This window comes from Tachysurus fulvidraco, chromosome 13 (genome assembly GCF_022655615.1).
Source record: "Tachysurus fulvidraco isolate hzauxx_2018 chromosome 13, HZAU_PFXX_2.0, whole genome shotgun sequence".
Taxonomy (NCBI): Eukaryota; Metazoa; Chordata; class Actinopteri; order Siluriformes; family Bagridae; genus Tachysurus; species Tachysurus fulvidraco.
In genome coordinates this window covers 22,077,340-22,092,597 of record NC_062530.1, presented here as the reverse complement: position 1 = coordinate 22,092,597, position 15,258 = coordinate 22,077,340, and the positions used below count along the sequence as shown (strand labels likewise).

Genomic DNA, 15,258 nt, shown 5'->3' with positions numbered 1-15,258 from the left:
GGTGGCGTATTTTTCACCGTCGGTTAACCCTAAGTTAACCCGAAGACGTTAACCCTATCGGTCTGAAAAAGCAACCTGAAATTTTACGTTTCGTTGTCATAGCTTGTGTAAATATTCCATTTATTGAAGAATTTACCTAATAAATAAATAAGAAATAAATAAACAAAAACGCCACACGGCATGCAAACGCAGATGAGCGATTTGTTCTTGGTATCTGAATTCTGCAGTAATGTCTCCCGAGGCCAAATAGGAACTGAAGATATATACTCAAGGCCTCTTGCTGTAAAATGGGTTTAAATCTTCCTTTACACATCATCCATTCTTAGTGAAAAGGCCAAATGCCCAATCACACACACAGACCCTTCACTCTTACTCACTGTCCCTTACCTTACATTACCCCCCACCCCCCACCCGCCGCCCCACGCCCTCGACAAAATAGAGATTGAGAGAGCAGTGCAAAAGAGATCTAGGGCTGAGTCCAAAAGAAAAAGGGCTGAAGGAATAAAGCATCATTCAATCAGAATGATGAAACACCATCTTCATGCTTGCGAAAGGTTACGTGTGAAGCTTTTCTATGTTGTCCTGCTGCTTTTAAAGATCATACTCCCATTCTCGGAAGATGTGCGTACAGTTCATGAGCTTGAATGCCGTAGCACCGTGATGCGATCCTTTAATTACAGCACTGGTGGCTAAAACGATGCCACACGACGGGTTTGCTGTGCTACGGTGAAATTAAATACCTCTGTATTTTTCAACCTAACCTTTACCATGTCCGTATGTGCGTCGTCTGTAACAGAGGTAAACTGAAGTAACGGAACAAAAGGAAGGGAAACAAAACGTCACGAGTACTGTAATAAGAGTCTGCGAACAGTTATTGGGACATCTAATGTTTAGCAAAACGTTAAATTAGTCAAAGTTATTTGCGGATAATTTGTGTAAATTCCTACTTTTGGAGATGGCTCTGTTTTCTTAGAGAACTTGGGAAAGTGTAAAGCTGTGATCACACCAGATTTTTGGTGAGAAAATGTAAGTAGCGTTAACACTGGTTAGCTTCTTTTTTTTTCCCACAACATTTTCTCCTGATGATTTTTATTCATTTCTCTTCCATTTTATTTATGTAGTGACATTTTGCCTATATCAATAGACTTTGCAGCTTTATAGAAATCCAGATGTGGATTTAAAGCCAGAGGTGACAGCTGCAGAAGGAAACTTTTTTGAGACAACCCGAAAAAGCCTTAAGAGAAAAAAGACTCGAATGAGAACCCGTCCTGTTCTCTATAGAGAAATTACTCTAATATACAGATGTACAACAGTAAACACAAAGAGGACTAAGTGTAGAAAATCCAGGTGGGTTTATACACTGAGATTTCTCATAAATGTAAATTTAAGTTGGAAATCCACGAGTACAAAAATCTCCAAGAGGAAGTTTTACGTTATTACGTCAGGTTATATAACCAGAGTGACCTCGTGCTATATAGCTCCAGTGCTGAAAGGTAGGACATAAGCATGAGAAGCAAAATACAGTAACTACAAAACAAACAAACAAACAAACAAACAAACAAACAAATAAATAAATCACAGTCTGTCCACTCACCAACGTCTGATGCTTTGTGAACTTTTATTATTTCTGCCAGGTCAAAATTTCCAGCTATAATAGCCACCTAAAGAAAGAGGATGAGACATTTCAATCATGGTTATGATATTTATTTCCCAACTGATTATCCAGTCACCAACATGTTCACATGATCACACTTATAAATATGTTGCATAACAACTACTTTACTCGACAACACAAGACTAATGTGAAACTGTCGTTAATTAGAGCGCTGCACACTGAAACCGGGGTCGAAGAGTTTGAGTGCACATACAGCTGGAGTTTAGTGTTGATACAGAGATATAATGGAGTCACATTAATGAAACATGAATCAGTTAGACAATTAGCATTTGCTCTCTCTCTCTCTCTCTCTCTCTCTCTCTCTCTCTCTCTCTCTCTCTCTCTCTCTCTCTGTCTTCTCTCTCTGTTTTTCTGATTAGCTTTTCTCCATTACAGAGCTGCATCAGGCTTTGGCAGCTGTCTAATGGCTCTGTGGGTACGATTGCCTTCTCTTCCTTTGTGAAATCAAGTTAACTTTGAGCTGTGCTGGAAGTCTCTGTCAATCTCAATTTGTGTGGAGGAAGCAGTTTCTCTAAACACAACTTGTAGAGTGACACATAATAACGTGTATTGTTTTGAGGTGAATCTTTACAATACATATCATCTGTGGCAAAGCTGGACTTTTGGGAACTCTTCAAATATAAAAGGATTCGACTTAAAGGTGGGGTCTCCGTTGTTTGAGAAATGCTTCAGAAAACTGCGTTGGGCCGTCAAACAAAACAAAAACAAAACTAACGTGTAGCCAATGAGCAGAAAGGGGCGTGTCTTGTCAATATGGGCGGAGAGAGTGTTCAGTGCGCATGTGTGACGTTAGCGGAAAGGGGTTTTAACATTGACTTGGCGGATAAAAACAAAGAAAGAAAGCGAAGAAAGGCTTACGGTAAGGCAAGAAGTAGGACTAACAGAATCTATCAATTAAAGTTCAGAATATTAAATCAATCAATACATTTATTGATAAAAATATACCCTCGTTTAGCTGCCCCAACAGGTTCCGCCATAATACTTGTCTGGGTTATACTTGTCTGGTGTATGTGTGGGGTGGAGCTATCAAAACAGGGGTGGGAACCATTTGGGTTAGGGGCGTGTTTGTTTTGGTGATTTCAAATGTCAACATTGGCTTTCAAACAACGGAGACCCCACCTTTAAACCGCCTGCTCCACTGTCATAATACTACTTAATAATTGTTTCAATTAAGCCTGAGTTTCTTACTTTTTGCGTCTAGTCTCTCAGTGAATCTTGCCGATTTGCTGATATCTGAGCATTTTCAATTCCAGTTGATTTACATGGTCTTAGTATTCGCTCTTTATCCTGATCAGGGTCACTGTGCATCCGGAAACACTGGATGTGAGCCGGGAATACACCTACACCATCCGTCTCAGGGCTACTTGACTAGTACATTTTATTTGTTCCTAGCACTAACCAGGAAGCTTTATTCTGGTTCTCGCTGAACAGTTGGATGACTGCAGAAGGTTGACCAACATTACATGAAACAGAAGGGTAAGACTTCAATTTAGAGCTGTTTATTATGACATCAGAAACATTTGGAATGGTAAAACTATGGTGAAATCCTTGGTAAGTTGTGATGCCTAAACGAAGCCCGGTCATCTTTTTTGGTATACGTCTTTTTAATCCACTCACGGCAGTGGACAGTGATGATCTGTGCCATTCTTTCTATATCATTCTTCTGTATCACAGGGTGTACCATATGACTCTCAACTCCACTTGGCAATTCCATGTGCATTATCGATGTCGTGTGCAATATTTACTGTCACTGTCGTTCTCAATGTATAATGCTGCATATATGTATATATATTTTTTTATCTTTTCTGTCTCGGGCATATAACGTTCTTCTAATAAATAACTTTATTTAATGGTTAATACAGTTTTTGTCTCATCTTATATATTCCACATCACAGTATTATATACAGTAAATTATAATCGATAATTAAATGTGTCTTTAATCAAGATTCCTCTTGATGTATCATGTGTTTCTGAATTTAACCTTCAAAACTTCATCACTATTTATTAATAGATGTCCCAATAACCCAGACCATTTCTTTAGACTATACAGCGATCGTATGTGTACGGTTAAATAACCGTTGTATATGGACTTTACATTGAGAAAGTGACGTGACTTGCGGCTAAGTACGGTGACCCATACTCAGAATTTGTTCTCTGTGTTTAACCCATCGAAAGTGCACACACACACACGTGAACACACACACACACACACACACACACACACACACACACACACCGTGAACACACACCTGGAGCAGTGGGCAGCATGCTGCGGTGCCCAGGGAGCAGTTGGGGGGGGTTTCGGTGCCTTGCTCAAGGGCACCTCAGTCGTGGCGCGCCCGAGACTCGAACCCACGACCTTCGGGTTAGGAGTCAGACTCTCTAACCATTAGGCCACGACTTCCCCAATATACAGTATTTAATGGTCTCTCTGTTCCGCCACCATGCGAGTGGATGGTGTTGGTTTATCGCAGGTGAAATTCATGAGAGATTGAGGGAATGTGACAGTAACTATTATCATTGTTTAGATTAACAAAGACCTGGCATATACAGCATGATGTTGATGGGTTCGGCGCAAACATTTCGAAGGTTTCATTTTTTTAAGGCTTTGTAAATCTTGACAGATAAATAAACACTTGGCTTATCCACAGCAGCCTACAGTCAGATTATCTAAAAAATGCCATTCAAACTAAATGTCTTGATCCCAATAAAAGCGACTATATAAAGTCTTGCAGTTAAAGCAACGGCCTGTGAGAGAAAGTGTAAGGTTAAATACGGCCGAGCGGATTGCGCGTACGCTGAGACCTGTGCTCTCACCTGGAAGGCAGTTTGGCTGTTGTAGTTCTTTATCTCTTTATTCGCTCCTCTGAACAGCAAAACACGTGCACAGCTATCCTAGAGAAGAGAGAGAGAGAAAGAGGGAGAAAGGAAGAGAGGTGCTATTATGGCACTGCTTTAATGTCATTGTCTGTCTCTGGGCAGCGTTGGGTGGAAGTGAGAATTTAAAATAAAAAAAAAAAGGTGATGGAAAAAAGGCCAGGAACGAGCATACACCTGACCACACTACCTCGCAATCTCTTTCACAGTCTGTCAGCGTCTCACACACACACACACACACAGACAGACGCACACACACACACACACACACACACACACACACACAGAGACAGACAGACAGACACACACACACACACACACACACACACACACACACACACACACACACACACACACACACACACACACACAGGGTCTAGACGTGCTTAAAGTAAGCTTGAGTCTGCTGGGGTTTGTGTCCTACTTTCTGTAAGTGTAGTGGTTAGTGTGTAAGATGAGTAAAGCTTTCACACCTTGTGATGTCCTGAAGAGGCTCCCTGAGTCCAAATACTTACACACAAATCATGTGCTTTCTATCTTTCAGCTCTCTGTCTGTCTCTCACACAGATTGACAGATAGACATGATCTCTCTCTCTCTCTCTCTCTCTCTCTCTCTCTCTCTCTCTCTCTCTCTTTCACACACACTCACACACACACACACACACACACTCCCTACCTCTCTCTCTCTCTTTCACACGCACAAACACACACACTCTCTCTTTTTCACACACACACACAAACACACACACACTCTCTCTCTCTCTTTTTCACACACACAAACACACACACGCTCTTTTTCACACACACTCTCTCTTTCACACACACAAACACACACACACACTCTCTCTCTCTTTCACGCAACACAAACACACACACTCTCTCGCTCTTTCCTTATCTCTCTTTTTCACACACAGAAACACACACACACACTGTCTTTTTCACACACAAACACACACTCTCTCCCTCTCTCTTTTTCACGCGCACACACACACAAACACACACACACACACACACACACACACACACACACACACACACACACACACACACACACACACACACACACACACACACACACACTCTCTCTCTCTCTCTCTCTCTCTCTCTCTCTCACACACACACACACACACACACAAATCAAGAGTTCAAGCTCTCCAGATACGCAGGACTTAATTTCACTATGCTGTTGACATGTGGACTTCATGAATCAGTGTTTTTGTGTCTGTGTATAAGTGCATGTCAGTCATGTATGCAATACTGTATATGTGGATTTGTCTAAAAAGGTTTTGAAAATCAATATCTAATTTCAGCAGACTGAATTAACAGAGTAATGATTGGGTGGCTCGATCACAGCCAGACTCTAAAAACCTGCAATCTCTCTCTCTCTCTCTCTCTCTCTCTCTCTCTCTCTCTCTCTCTCTCTCTCTCTCTCATTTTGATAAGATCACTGCTTAGAAACAGAACTCACATCTCTATCTTTACTCTATTAAAGGTGAGGCAGATGCAGTTAGACAGTTCAGCCCATTCTTTTCCACTGCATACAGTATAATGTGTTAAATCTAGCGGTCACTATGTAAAGAACTAGGCAGTAAGTGACCTCTACTGGTGAGAGGAGGAATGATGGTACTCTCATTCACTGCCCTTGTCTCTAAATGAATGTTTAATTACATTAACAGGGCTTCTGAATAATGTATGAAACATTTCAGCAGCTTAATTCTCCTAACTAAAAACACTAATGAAGCTCGGCTTGACTCCCTGTCGTTGTTAGTTTCACTTCAGTGGTGTATTTTCTGGTATAGGTCGTGCAATTAGAAGCCTGTGAGTAGAAGCTGACAGAAGTAGAAGGTAGGAGCACTGTGTGAAGGAGGGTCTGTCCACACACACACACACACACACACACACACACACACACACACACACACACACACACACACACACACACACACACACAGTTATTATGTTGGCTTTGTAGAAGCCAACATTCTGTTTTCCTATTTAAGCTTAGACAAAAATATATCAAGAGTAACTCCTCCTAGGGCTTTCGAGCCACATGCACCAAATTCGGATATATTGTAGACCCCAGTCTGAAGTTTGTTGCTCTTACTTTTCTAAGCGATCCGAGTTCCGGTACTTCCGGTACCGGGTCTCAAATTGGCCTTTTTCCCCATAGACTCCCATTATAAACTTTGGAGGTTTATAACTCGGCAAGCTTTCGAACTTGTCGAGTTACACCAGACTCGACCAGCTCCTTTAGGGTGATACTCTGAACAAAGTTTTAACTGGCCTTTCGGTTGTCCCGCAGCCCCGCCCCCAAAATATGCAAAATCAATCAACTTTTTACAACATTGACATGTCATATATCAAAACACTCAGAACAATGAGAAGAACTTCCTCACGGCCATTCTGATGATGTCACGTGAAAATATATCAAAACACTCAGCCCAATGTGGGGAACTTCCTCAAGAGTATTCGGATGACGTCACATGCTCGTCTCCACTTGCCTCCAAATGTTTTGGCACCCTAGCTTTCTGTCGACCTGCCTCCAAACGTAGCACTGATCCTTAAGTCCACTCGCCTCCAATAAACACCGGCCTTTGCGATTACTTGCCTCGTCAAAGCCAACATCAAAGTTTGTCGTGACAAACTTTACAAATGTAGTTTTTCTTTTTTTTCTTCTATCTGGCTATCAGAGCCTGTAAAGAGAAGAACGCATACTGTATATTAAATGAAATCATTTCTTTCTAACTGTCTGAGCCACAGCAAATAAAATCAGATTTTGAAAGAGCGGATTAAAAAGCGACAGTAGAATGAAAGCATTTATGAACATGAATTAAACTTGCTCACAGAAACCCAATTAGTTTAGTGCACCAGCTAGCAGAACTGTGGATATTTAAATAAATATCATTTGTACAAATGTCAGTGCAGTGTTGTAATGTAATGAAGTAAAAACACTTCGTTACCGTACTTAAGTAGAAATTTCACAAATCTGTACTTTACTTCGCTATTTAAATTTATGACAACTTTCACTTTTACTCCACTACATTTCCTAGATAAAATGTATACTTTTACTCCGTTATATTTCCACTAAGCATCTTCGTTACTTGTTACTACAAAATAAAATCAGAAGAAATGTGTGTGACTGCAATAAGGGAGGTTTGGCGAATCACTGCTACGAGATTGCATTACGCAGCTCTGCACGCTGTATGGAGAAGCACATGCACGCGCAGTCAGAGCTGGGGGCGTTTATCTACTGTATAACGGCGGCAACCAAAAGCAGTGAAATGTCACTATTCTTATTACCAGAGTTGATAGCACAAACAAAATATTAAGGCAATATCAATACTAAATAAAAATAACATTTATTGATTTGGTTTTTGTCTTGTGAATATTAGGTTATTAATGACTGCATTCATTGGACACACTGTTAGTAGAGAATGCACACATACATGAACTGATTTGATTCAAGACTGACATCATTACATCATGCATAAAATTTTGGTATCTACTTTTGCCATAATACCATAACTTTTGGCTTACTGCTGTATGTAGTCATATAATATATAATATAAAACACTTCTTGTTTTAAATTCTCACTGAGGCCTAAAACCCCTAAAGATGAAACCCTAGAACCGCCCCTGCTCTTATGCCTACAGAAAATCACTGAAATTTTACTTTTTACTTTTACTTCAAATACATAAGTACATTAAATATCAGAAAATGACTTTTGATACTTAAGTACAGTAAATATCAGATACTTTAAGACTTTTACTTGAGTAATATTCTAAAAGGTGACTTTCAAGTTCTACCAAAGTCTTTTTCTAGTACGATACTTGTACTTTTACTCGAGTATTGCTTTCTAGTACTTTATACAACACTGTGTCAGTGTCGTATGAATGACGTGTATAAATGACTTTGTTCTTCCATATAGGGACCTAAAAACACACCCGCACAGAGCTGCTCTCGCTTCGACAGAACCAGACGAGCCTGGTCAAGCAAAACACTGACGAATAAGACCTAATTATTACTGTATACATTTAAATAATGAGCCTAATATTTGAATATTTGGATTTATTTTCTGATAATAATGGCACGGATTGTATTAACCGAATATATCTGTCTGATTTTGTTGGTGTTAGAGTGTTGTTTTTCTTTCTTGTTTGTATATGTGACGTTATCGAGGGTCAGATCGAGTGTAATCTAATTGCACTGAACTAAATGAAGAAAAAACACAAGTACTTCTATACAGTATAGTGAACACACACTCATACGCACTCACAGCTACACTGGTTTGTAGTAGAGGTCTTCACGGGTCCACTTAGATCTGAAAACCCGAGGTCCGACCCGAGACCCCAGCGGGTTTGGGTCTAAAAGTTTCACGTGTGCCTCGGACACGGGTCTCGTCTAATAATAGCCGCATCGGGTCTCGGGTAATTTAAAGTGAATGTGTTTTTACCGAACAGACCCGAGAAGACCAGAAGTACTGTGTGTGTGTGCATCGACTCGAGTCCTTTTTCAACCTCTCCTCTGTTTGCGACGTGTGGCTGGCGGTTACTTTAGTGTAGAGTTACGCAACATTCGGGTCCAGTCGGGTTACAAAAAAAATTGCCAACGGGTCGGGTCGGACTCGGGGTTTGTCTTGGGTCGGGTCTTTATTTAAAAAAAAATGGTGTACGTCGGGTTCGGGCAAAAAAGTGATTCGGGTCACTTCGGGTCCGGTGCATTTCTTTAGACCAGAGAAGACCTCTAGTTTGTGGATGAATGTTTTTTGTTCTTAAAATGATAAAGTATTTGGATATCCAACTCTCAGTCTCGACGCTCCCTTCGAAGACGGTGATTGAGAAAGCCGTGAAAGATACCTGACCAAATCTAGGTTTCGGTTACACACCATATGGTGCACCTGATCATTTAAAATGACCTCGTATTTGTTGTATTTGTTATGCAACTATAAAAAAACAATCGCCGATATAAAGATTTCTATAAACTAGTGCCCCAAAATGGATACTTTATGGATCCCTTACAGTTGCTTAAAGGCATCCAAACATAAATTTGTCGAAAAGGCATTCGATCGGTTCTGCGGTTATTTTTGCGGCTGTTCTCTACACCTGTAATTCAGACACCCACACTTGGCCTTTTTGAAACACTTTAAATTGCTTCATATGGTTTGGAAATCACACAGACTAATTGTATAGCTGATACATGCTGTTAATTGGTAATTAACCTGATAGAACTGACTTGTGCAGCTGTGTTTGTAATTGTGATTTAGTCACCTCACAGTCAGGGTCCTTCCTCATTTGGCTTTTGCTATTTTGTCTGCCCTCTTTATTGTGACAGATAATACGACTCAAACTGGAACTACACTGTCAGTCAAAAGTCTCTGAACATCAGTAGGTTTATTACAGTTTGATTACTATCGTTGGTGCTGCAGAGCAAATAAAACGAAACAGAATAGTAATTAAAGGATGATCCTATCTACTGTACAATAAATAACTGGTGTGCCTTAAAGAGTCTAATTAGAGTGATAAAGACTTCTGGTTAGATTAGATGTAGACTGGGGTAATAAAATAAAGTCATTTCTAATGTTCTCTATTCACTAAACATCATAAACAACTGATTTTACTGATTTTTTTTCAATGAAGTTTTTTAAACATTAATGCTGTTGCTAGACTAGTAGTGCGCATGATGATAAACTACAAAATAAAGTATATTATTAATATATATATATACTTTATTTACATCGAAAGCAGCACATCAGTCGGTAAGGTCTAACATTAAAGGTGGGGTGCACGATGTTCGAGAAACGCTTCAGAAAACAGAGTCGGACCGACTAACAAAACAAACGTGTAGCCAATTAGCAGGAAGGGGTGTGTCTTGTGAATATGCGAATATGAATATATGAGAGAGTGTTCAGTGCGCATGTCTGACATTAGCAGAAAGCGATTGAAACTTTGACATGGCGGATAAAAAAGAAAAGCGGAAAAAAGGCTTACGATAAGGCAAGAAGCAGGTTTGACCTGTATTACCATAGTATTACTCATTGAGTTCATTTATTGATAAAAATATCCCCTCGGCCAGCTGCCCCAGCAGGTTCCGCCATAATAGTTGCCTGGGTTATGTATGTATGTGTGGGGCGGAGATATCAAAACAGGGGTGACACCCATTTGGGTTAGGGTGTGTTTATTTAAGTGATTTCAAAGGTCAACATTGGCTTTCGAACATCGTACACCCCACCTTTAATGAAAGCTAATGCTAATTTGTTTTTTTTTGTTCTTTACAATTGCTATTAAAAGCTTAGCAACCATATGAAACCAAACCTGCTTTATATAAATCAAGGTCACGACCAATTCACGAACAGAAGGTCTTGGTTCTGGTCCGGTCTAAAATCCAACAGAATTGCATGAGCATGTGTTTACCTGATGTCACTACACTAAAACAAAATAGGAGCCATTTTCTCTATCTATGACCAGCAAATATGAATTCCAATAAGCAAACTTTTAAACACATCCTGTCCATTCCTGATGGCACGCATATTACGCACACTGCACACATAAATACACAAATTTATGCAGGATCTTGTACATGTAAATGAGTTGGATGCTGAGCCCAGTCAAGTGCACTGACCTGATTTCAGACATCTATTAAATCGCACTGTATTTTAAACACATAACTCTTAAGTCACTTAAGTACAGAGTGCGGACGTTTTGCATTTGTCGACTGATGAATAATTAATACAATTAGAAGGCATTAGCTGCGAAGCCCATTGCGTAACTTTGTTTTGAAAGGCGCTACAGACAGGAATATCGATTAGAAACCGAGCCGATTCACGTCCGTATCGACGTCTGGATTAAGAGGTTCACTTAATGAAGCACGTCCGTTAAATGATGGTTTGATTTAATGATGTATTCTTTCGTTTTCTTTTCAAATTGGAGTTGTTTACAGCACATTGTCTACACTTTACTTTAAATCCCACAAGCTGATTAAATAGGTGATACAGCATTATGCCCGACACAATGATTACGTCATGGTGTGTGACGGCATCGTCATCGTCATCCTCATGTGTGACATAGATATGATATGCTGCAGATCTAATCAAAACTGTGATTTGTGCTGTTAATTTAACGCTCTGTGGAAGCGAAACGTCCTATTATATTCCATTCCTAACCTGAGAACCTAGCAGTTAACAGAGTTAAGCTCATATATCTAGAGAGCTTTTTAATATAGGAGATATTTAATGGGCTACACTTTCAGAATGTGCTTATGAAAAAAAAAAATCTGGCACAAAGTTCAACTATGTATTTCCACCTGCAGCACTGCTGCTCACTGGGGGGTTTATTTTTTGCTCCGTTCTCTGTAAATTCTGATGCTGTGTTTGAAAATCCCATGAGATCCGCAGTTTTTAAAATACTAAGCCCAGCTTAGAGCACCCCCCCCCCCATGGTTGATATGAACAATCACTGAAGCTGTATCTTGATCTGTATCTGCCTGATTTCATGCCTTGCGCTGCTGCCAGGTGCACGATATAGCCGCTATCGTACACGACTACGTTGCTGTACGTGTGTTTCTATTAAAGTGTATATGTGATACACTGTATATCCGTGTATAAACATTTGCATACACAAAGTCTATACAAAGTCTCGAGTCGCTGCCTCAGATGATCAGGCTCACAGAGTGTGTACACTTTTTCTGGTAACCTTACATGTACAGTATATAGATTGGGGTCCAGACATGGAAAACATATAAACTTCATCTAGCAATAAGATTTTCACTTCTCATATGTCAACTGGAAAGAAATAAAGTATTTTGTGTTTAGTAAATGAGATTATGTCACGTTTATGCTAAAATGTCTGTAGTTAGTCATGTGCTGTATCAGTCAGATTGCTCATTTTATAAAAGAAGGGAGTTCTCGGTTATATTTATCGTAAAATACATATGCAGAATGATAAAAGTGTCGCTTGCCAAGCCAGAACATTTGCGTTCGGTCAATCTCGTCAGTACAGTATTTTCTTCTTCACTTGGGCTTGAAGCAACAATCTACCACTTTATTCCAAGTAAATTGACACAGTAGGTGGGAATAAAAGAGGCCTATTGTGTCATATTTCACACAGATATTTAAGGATGTTTCGTTCTAAAGAAAAAAGGGTTTCAGAATGAACTGTTCAGATGAAACGAGTGAAGTGTGTCATTTTTTACATCATTGGCAATTTACAATGAGATAAACATTGTGCCTATAGAAAACTTAATAGCTCAGGTAGAAATCTGTTCCTCTACCGAGCCTCGAGGCTGTGTTTTTGTACGATTTCTTTGAGAGAGGATTGTGAAGGTGTCTATGACTAGAATATGACTGGCACCACGGTAGAGGAGCTGCGGTGAGACACGCGGTCTGAATTTGCATGTGCAACATCTGCTGCAAACCTTCAGATATTCTCCTCGGCATCCAAACACACAACTTAGAGCCGTGTTTGCTAAGATGAGTGCCAATTACAGCCGTTTAACGACCACTTAGGGATGTGTGTGCCAGTAAACACCGGCCAGACTGCATGACTCTCACACGGCCGGTGAAGTATAAAGTCATTGTTCGTCGTGTGTATTAGCCCAATGTTTGTTTATTTAAGGATCTTATTTGTTTGGCTGGTTAGGATTAATGGAATATGAGTTTATGAAAACAATGATGAAAACAGTAGCGCAATTTTAAAAAAATCTATGTTTAATGTTGTCCATCTCCATCATTTGGGAACAGAGCATTATAAAACTGCTACAGAAATGAGATGAGATTGCACCCTTTTGCCAATACAATGTCTTTATTCTAACAATCCTGCCAACACCCGATGATCCGATATCATGCCGCATTCATCCAGGTAAAAACTACTGACATTGTACAGAAAGTTAATGGTATTTGTAAGCATGACTATTTTTTTGTCCAAGAAGCTTCATTTGAAAGGTCAGTTTTTAAGGCCAATGTTGCTTACCAATCGTGTTGCTCAAGCAGTGCAAAATGTTGCTAAAATGATGCCCAAAGCAGTAAAACAATGTCTGGTAAAAAAATAAAAATAAAAAAATACTCTCAAATAAGAATATGAGAATAAAAAAAAAAGGACTGGATACATACTGGTATGTATGCTTCCACGTGTGTTTAGTGCGGCGCTATATACAATGGCATGCTTGGTTTACCTGGTTGTAGAGGGCACAGATGTGTAGGGCAGTGTTTCCTGAAGCATTCTGCGCACTCATGTCGGCTCCGTAAAAGAGAAGGTGCTCCAGATGTTGCACGTGGCCGTGACGACAGGCCTGTTCACACAAAATACACAGAAACACGCACACAGTCAAAAAAGAAAAAAGAGTGGAAGTAGTGCAACTGTTAAGGTTTGCATTTTACCCATTTATTATGCAATTATTATTATTATTATTATTATTATTATTATTATTATTATTATTATTATTATTATTATTATTATTATTATCAATCCTAATTATTGATAGGAAAACTGTTCCTCTATTTCATTTTCTTCTTGCATTTGTCCACTTGGTCTGTCGCATTATTATTCTCTGCGCACACAGCTGATATAAGAGATAGCACAATTGTTTTGTATTATCAATGTCACAGTTTAATTCTCTATTACTCAGCTACAGCCTCTCTGCATATGAATGAAGTGTGGGGTGTAAAAACACTGGGTTCAAAACCTGCACAAGAGGCCCTTACTGTCAGGGAGAGAAAGAGACAGGGGTTAGAGGAAAACATGAGAGCAGTGAGGAAGGAGGAGGAGGAGGTAGAGAGGGAGTGCAAGTGAGAGATAGAGGGCTACAGGTTGTGATAATGTCATGTCTCTTGGACACATGGGAATAAACCATGCATACTTGTCAGCCCCTACATGGGCTGGCCCTGATTTTTTTCACCAATCCATACATATCTGGATAAAGCTATCCAGACAAGCAGAGACACTGGGGTTGGCTTGTTGATCGAGGTTCAAGCCCCAGCTCTGCCAAGCTGCCACTGTTGTGCCCTTAAACACAGCCATTAGCCGTCACTGATCCAGGAGCGCTTGTATCGTGACCTGTACTCTGACCTAACTTCCAGAGTTGGGATATGTGAAGAAGGAATTTCACTGTGCAAGAGAATAAGAATAAAAACAAAGTGCTTTAGAATGAATATAAAGCACTGCTCGGAATCCATAACTCCCCATGCAGCAATACATTGTGTGTGTGTGTGTGTGTGTGTGTGTGTGTGTGTGTGTGTGTGTGTGTGTGTGTGTGTGTGTGTGTGTGTGTGTGTGTGTGAGAGAAAGAGAGAGAGAGAGAGATCCTAGGAAACACCCCATCTGTCCCATAATACTCTTTATCTTATTAATCTTATACAACAAACATGGGGTATTAGTGGTAGACACACACACACACACACACACACACACACACACACACACACACACACACACACACACACACACACACACACACACACACACACACACACACACACTTTTGTCCTTACTAACCAGTTCACCCAGTTCTAAACCCTATCTTAACTTGGTTAACCAAAAGAAAATCTTTCATCTTTTAATTTAAAAATATATAGAATTTAAATCCTCATGGGAACTTTCTGATATGGATAAGGGGTGGTTTACAGTATGTGTGTTACTGTCAGGATCTAGCCCGGACTTTTGCAATGTGCCTTTTGTTACGTTTTGTGTTCACGTGTCTTCCCTGCCCTTGTCTAT

General features: G+C 39.9%; 1 protein-coding gene across 9 annotated transcripts in view; it reads right to left on the bottom strand.

Moving 5' to 3' along the window:
• Window positions 1-15,258, bottom strand: part of shank3a (SH3 and multiple ankyrin repeat domains 3a) — a 258,958-nt gene that overhangs the window by 82,325 nt on the left and 161,375 nt on the right. For 8 of the 9 annotated variants that reach the window (XR_003442937.2, XM_047822191.1, XM_027162070.2 and 5 more), the window contains 3 exons: window positions 13,718-13,834; window positions 4,493-4,570; window positions 1,595-1,661 (listed from right to left, as the gene is read on the bottom strand). Coding sequence is in view for 8 of the 9 variants with exons in the window: in XM_047822191.1 (XP_047678147.1) it covers window positions 1,595-1,661; window positions 4,493-4,570; window positions 13,718-13,834 (262 nt within the window). In the remaining variant the exon portion in view is untranslated. The remainder of the gene's footprint in view (window positions 1-1,594; window positions 1,662-4,492; window positions 4,571-13,717; window positions 13,835-15,258) is intronic. The other variant, XM_047822192.1, reaches the window with a different exon arrangement.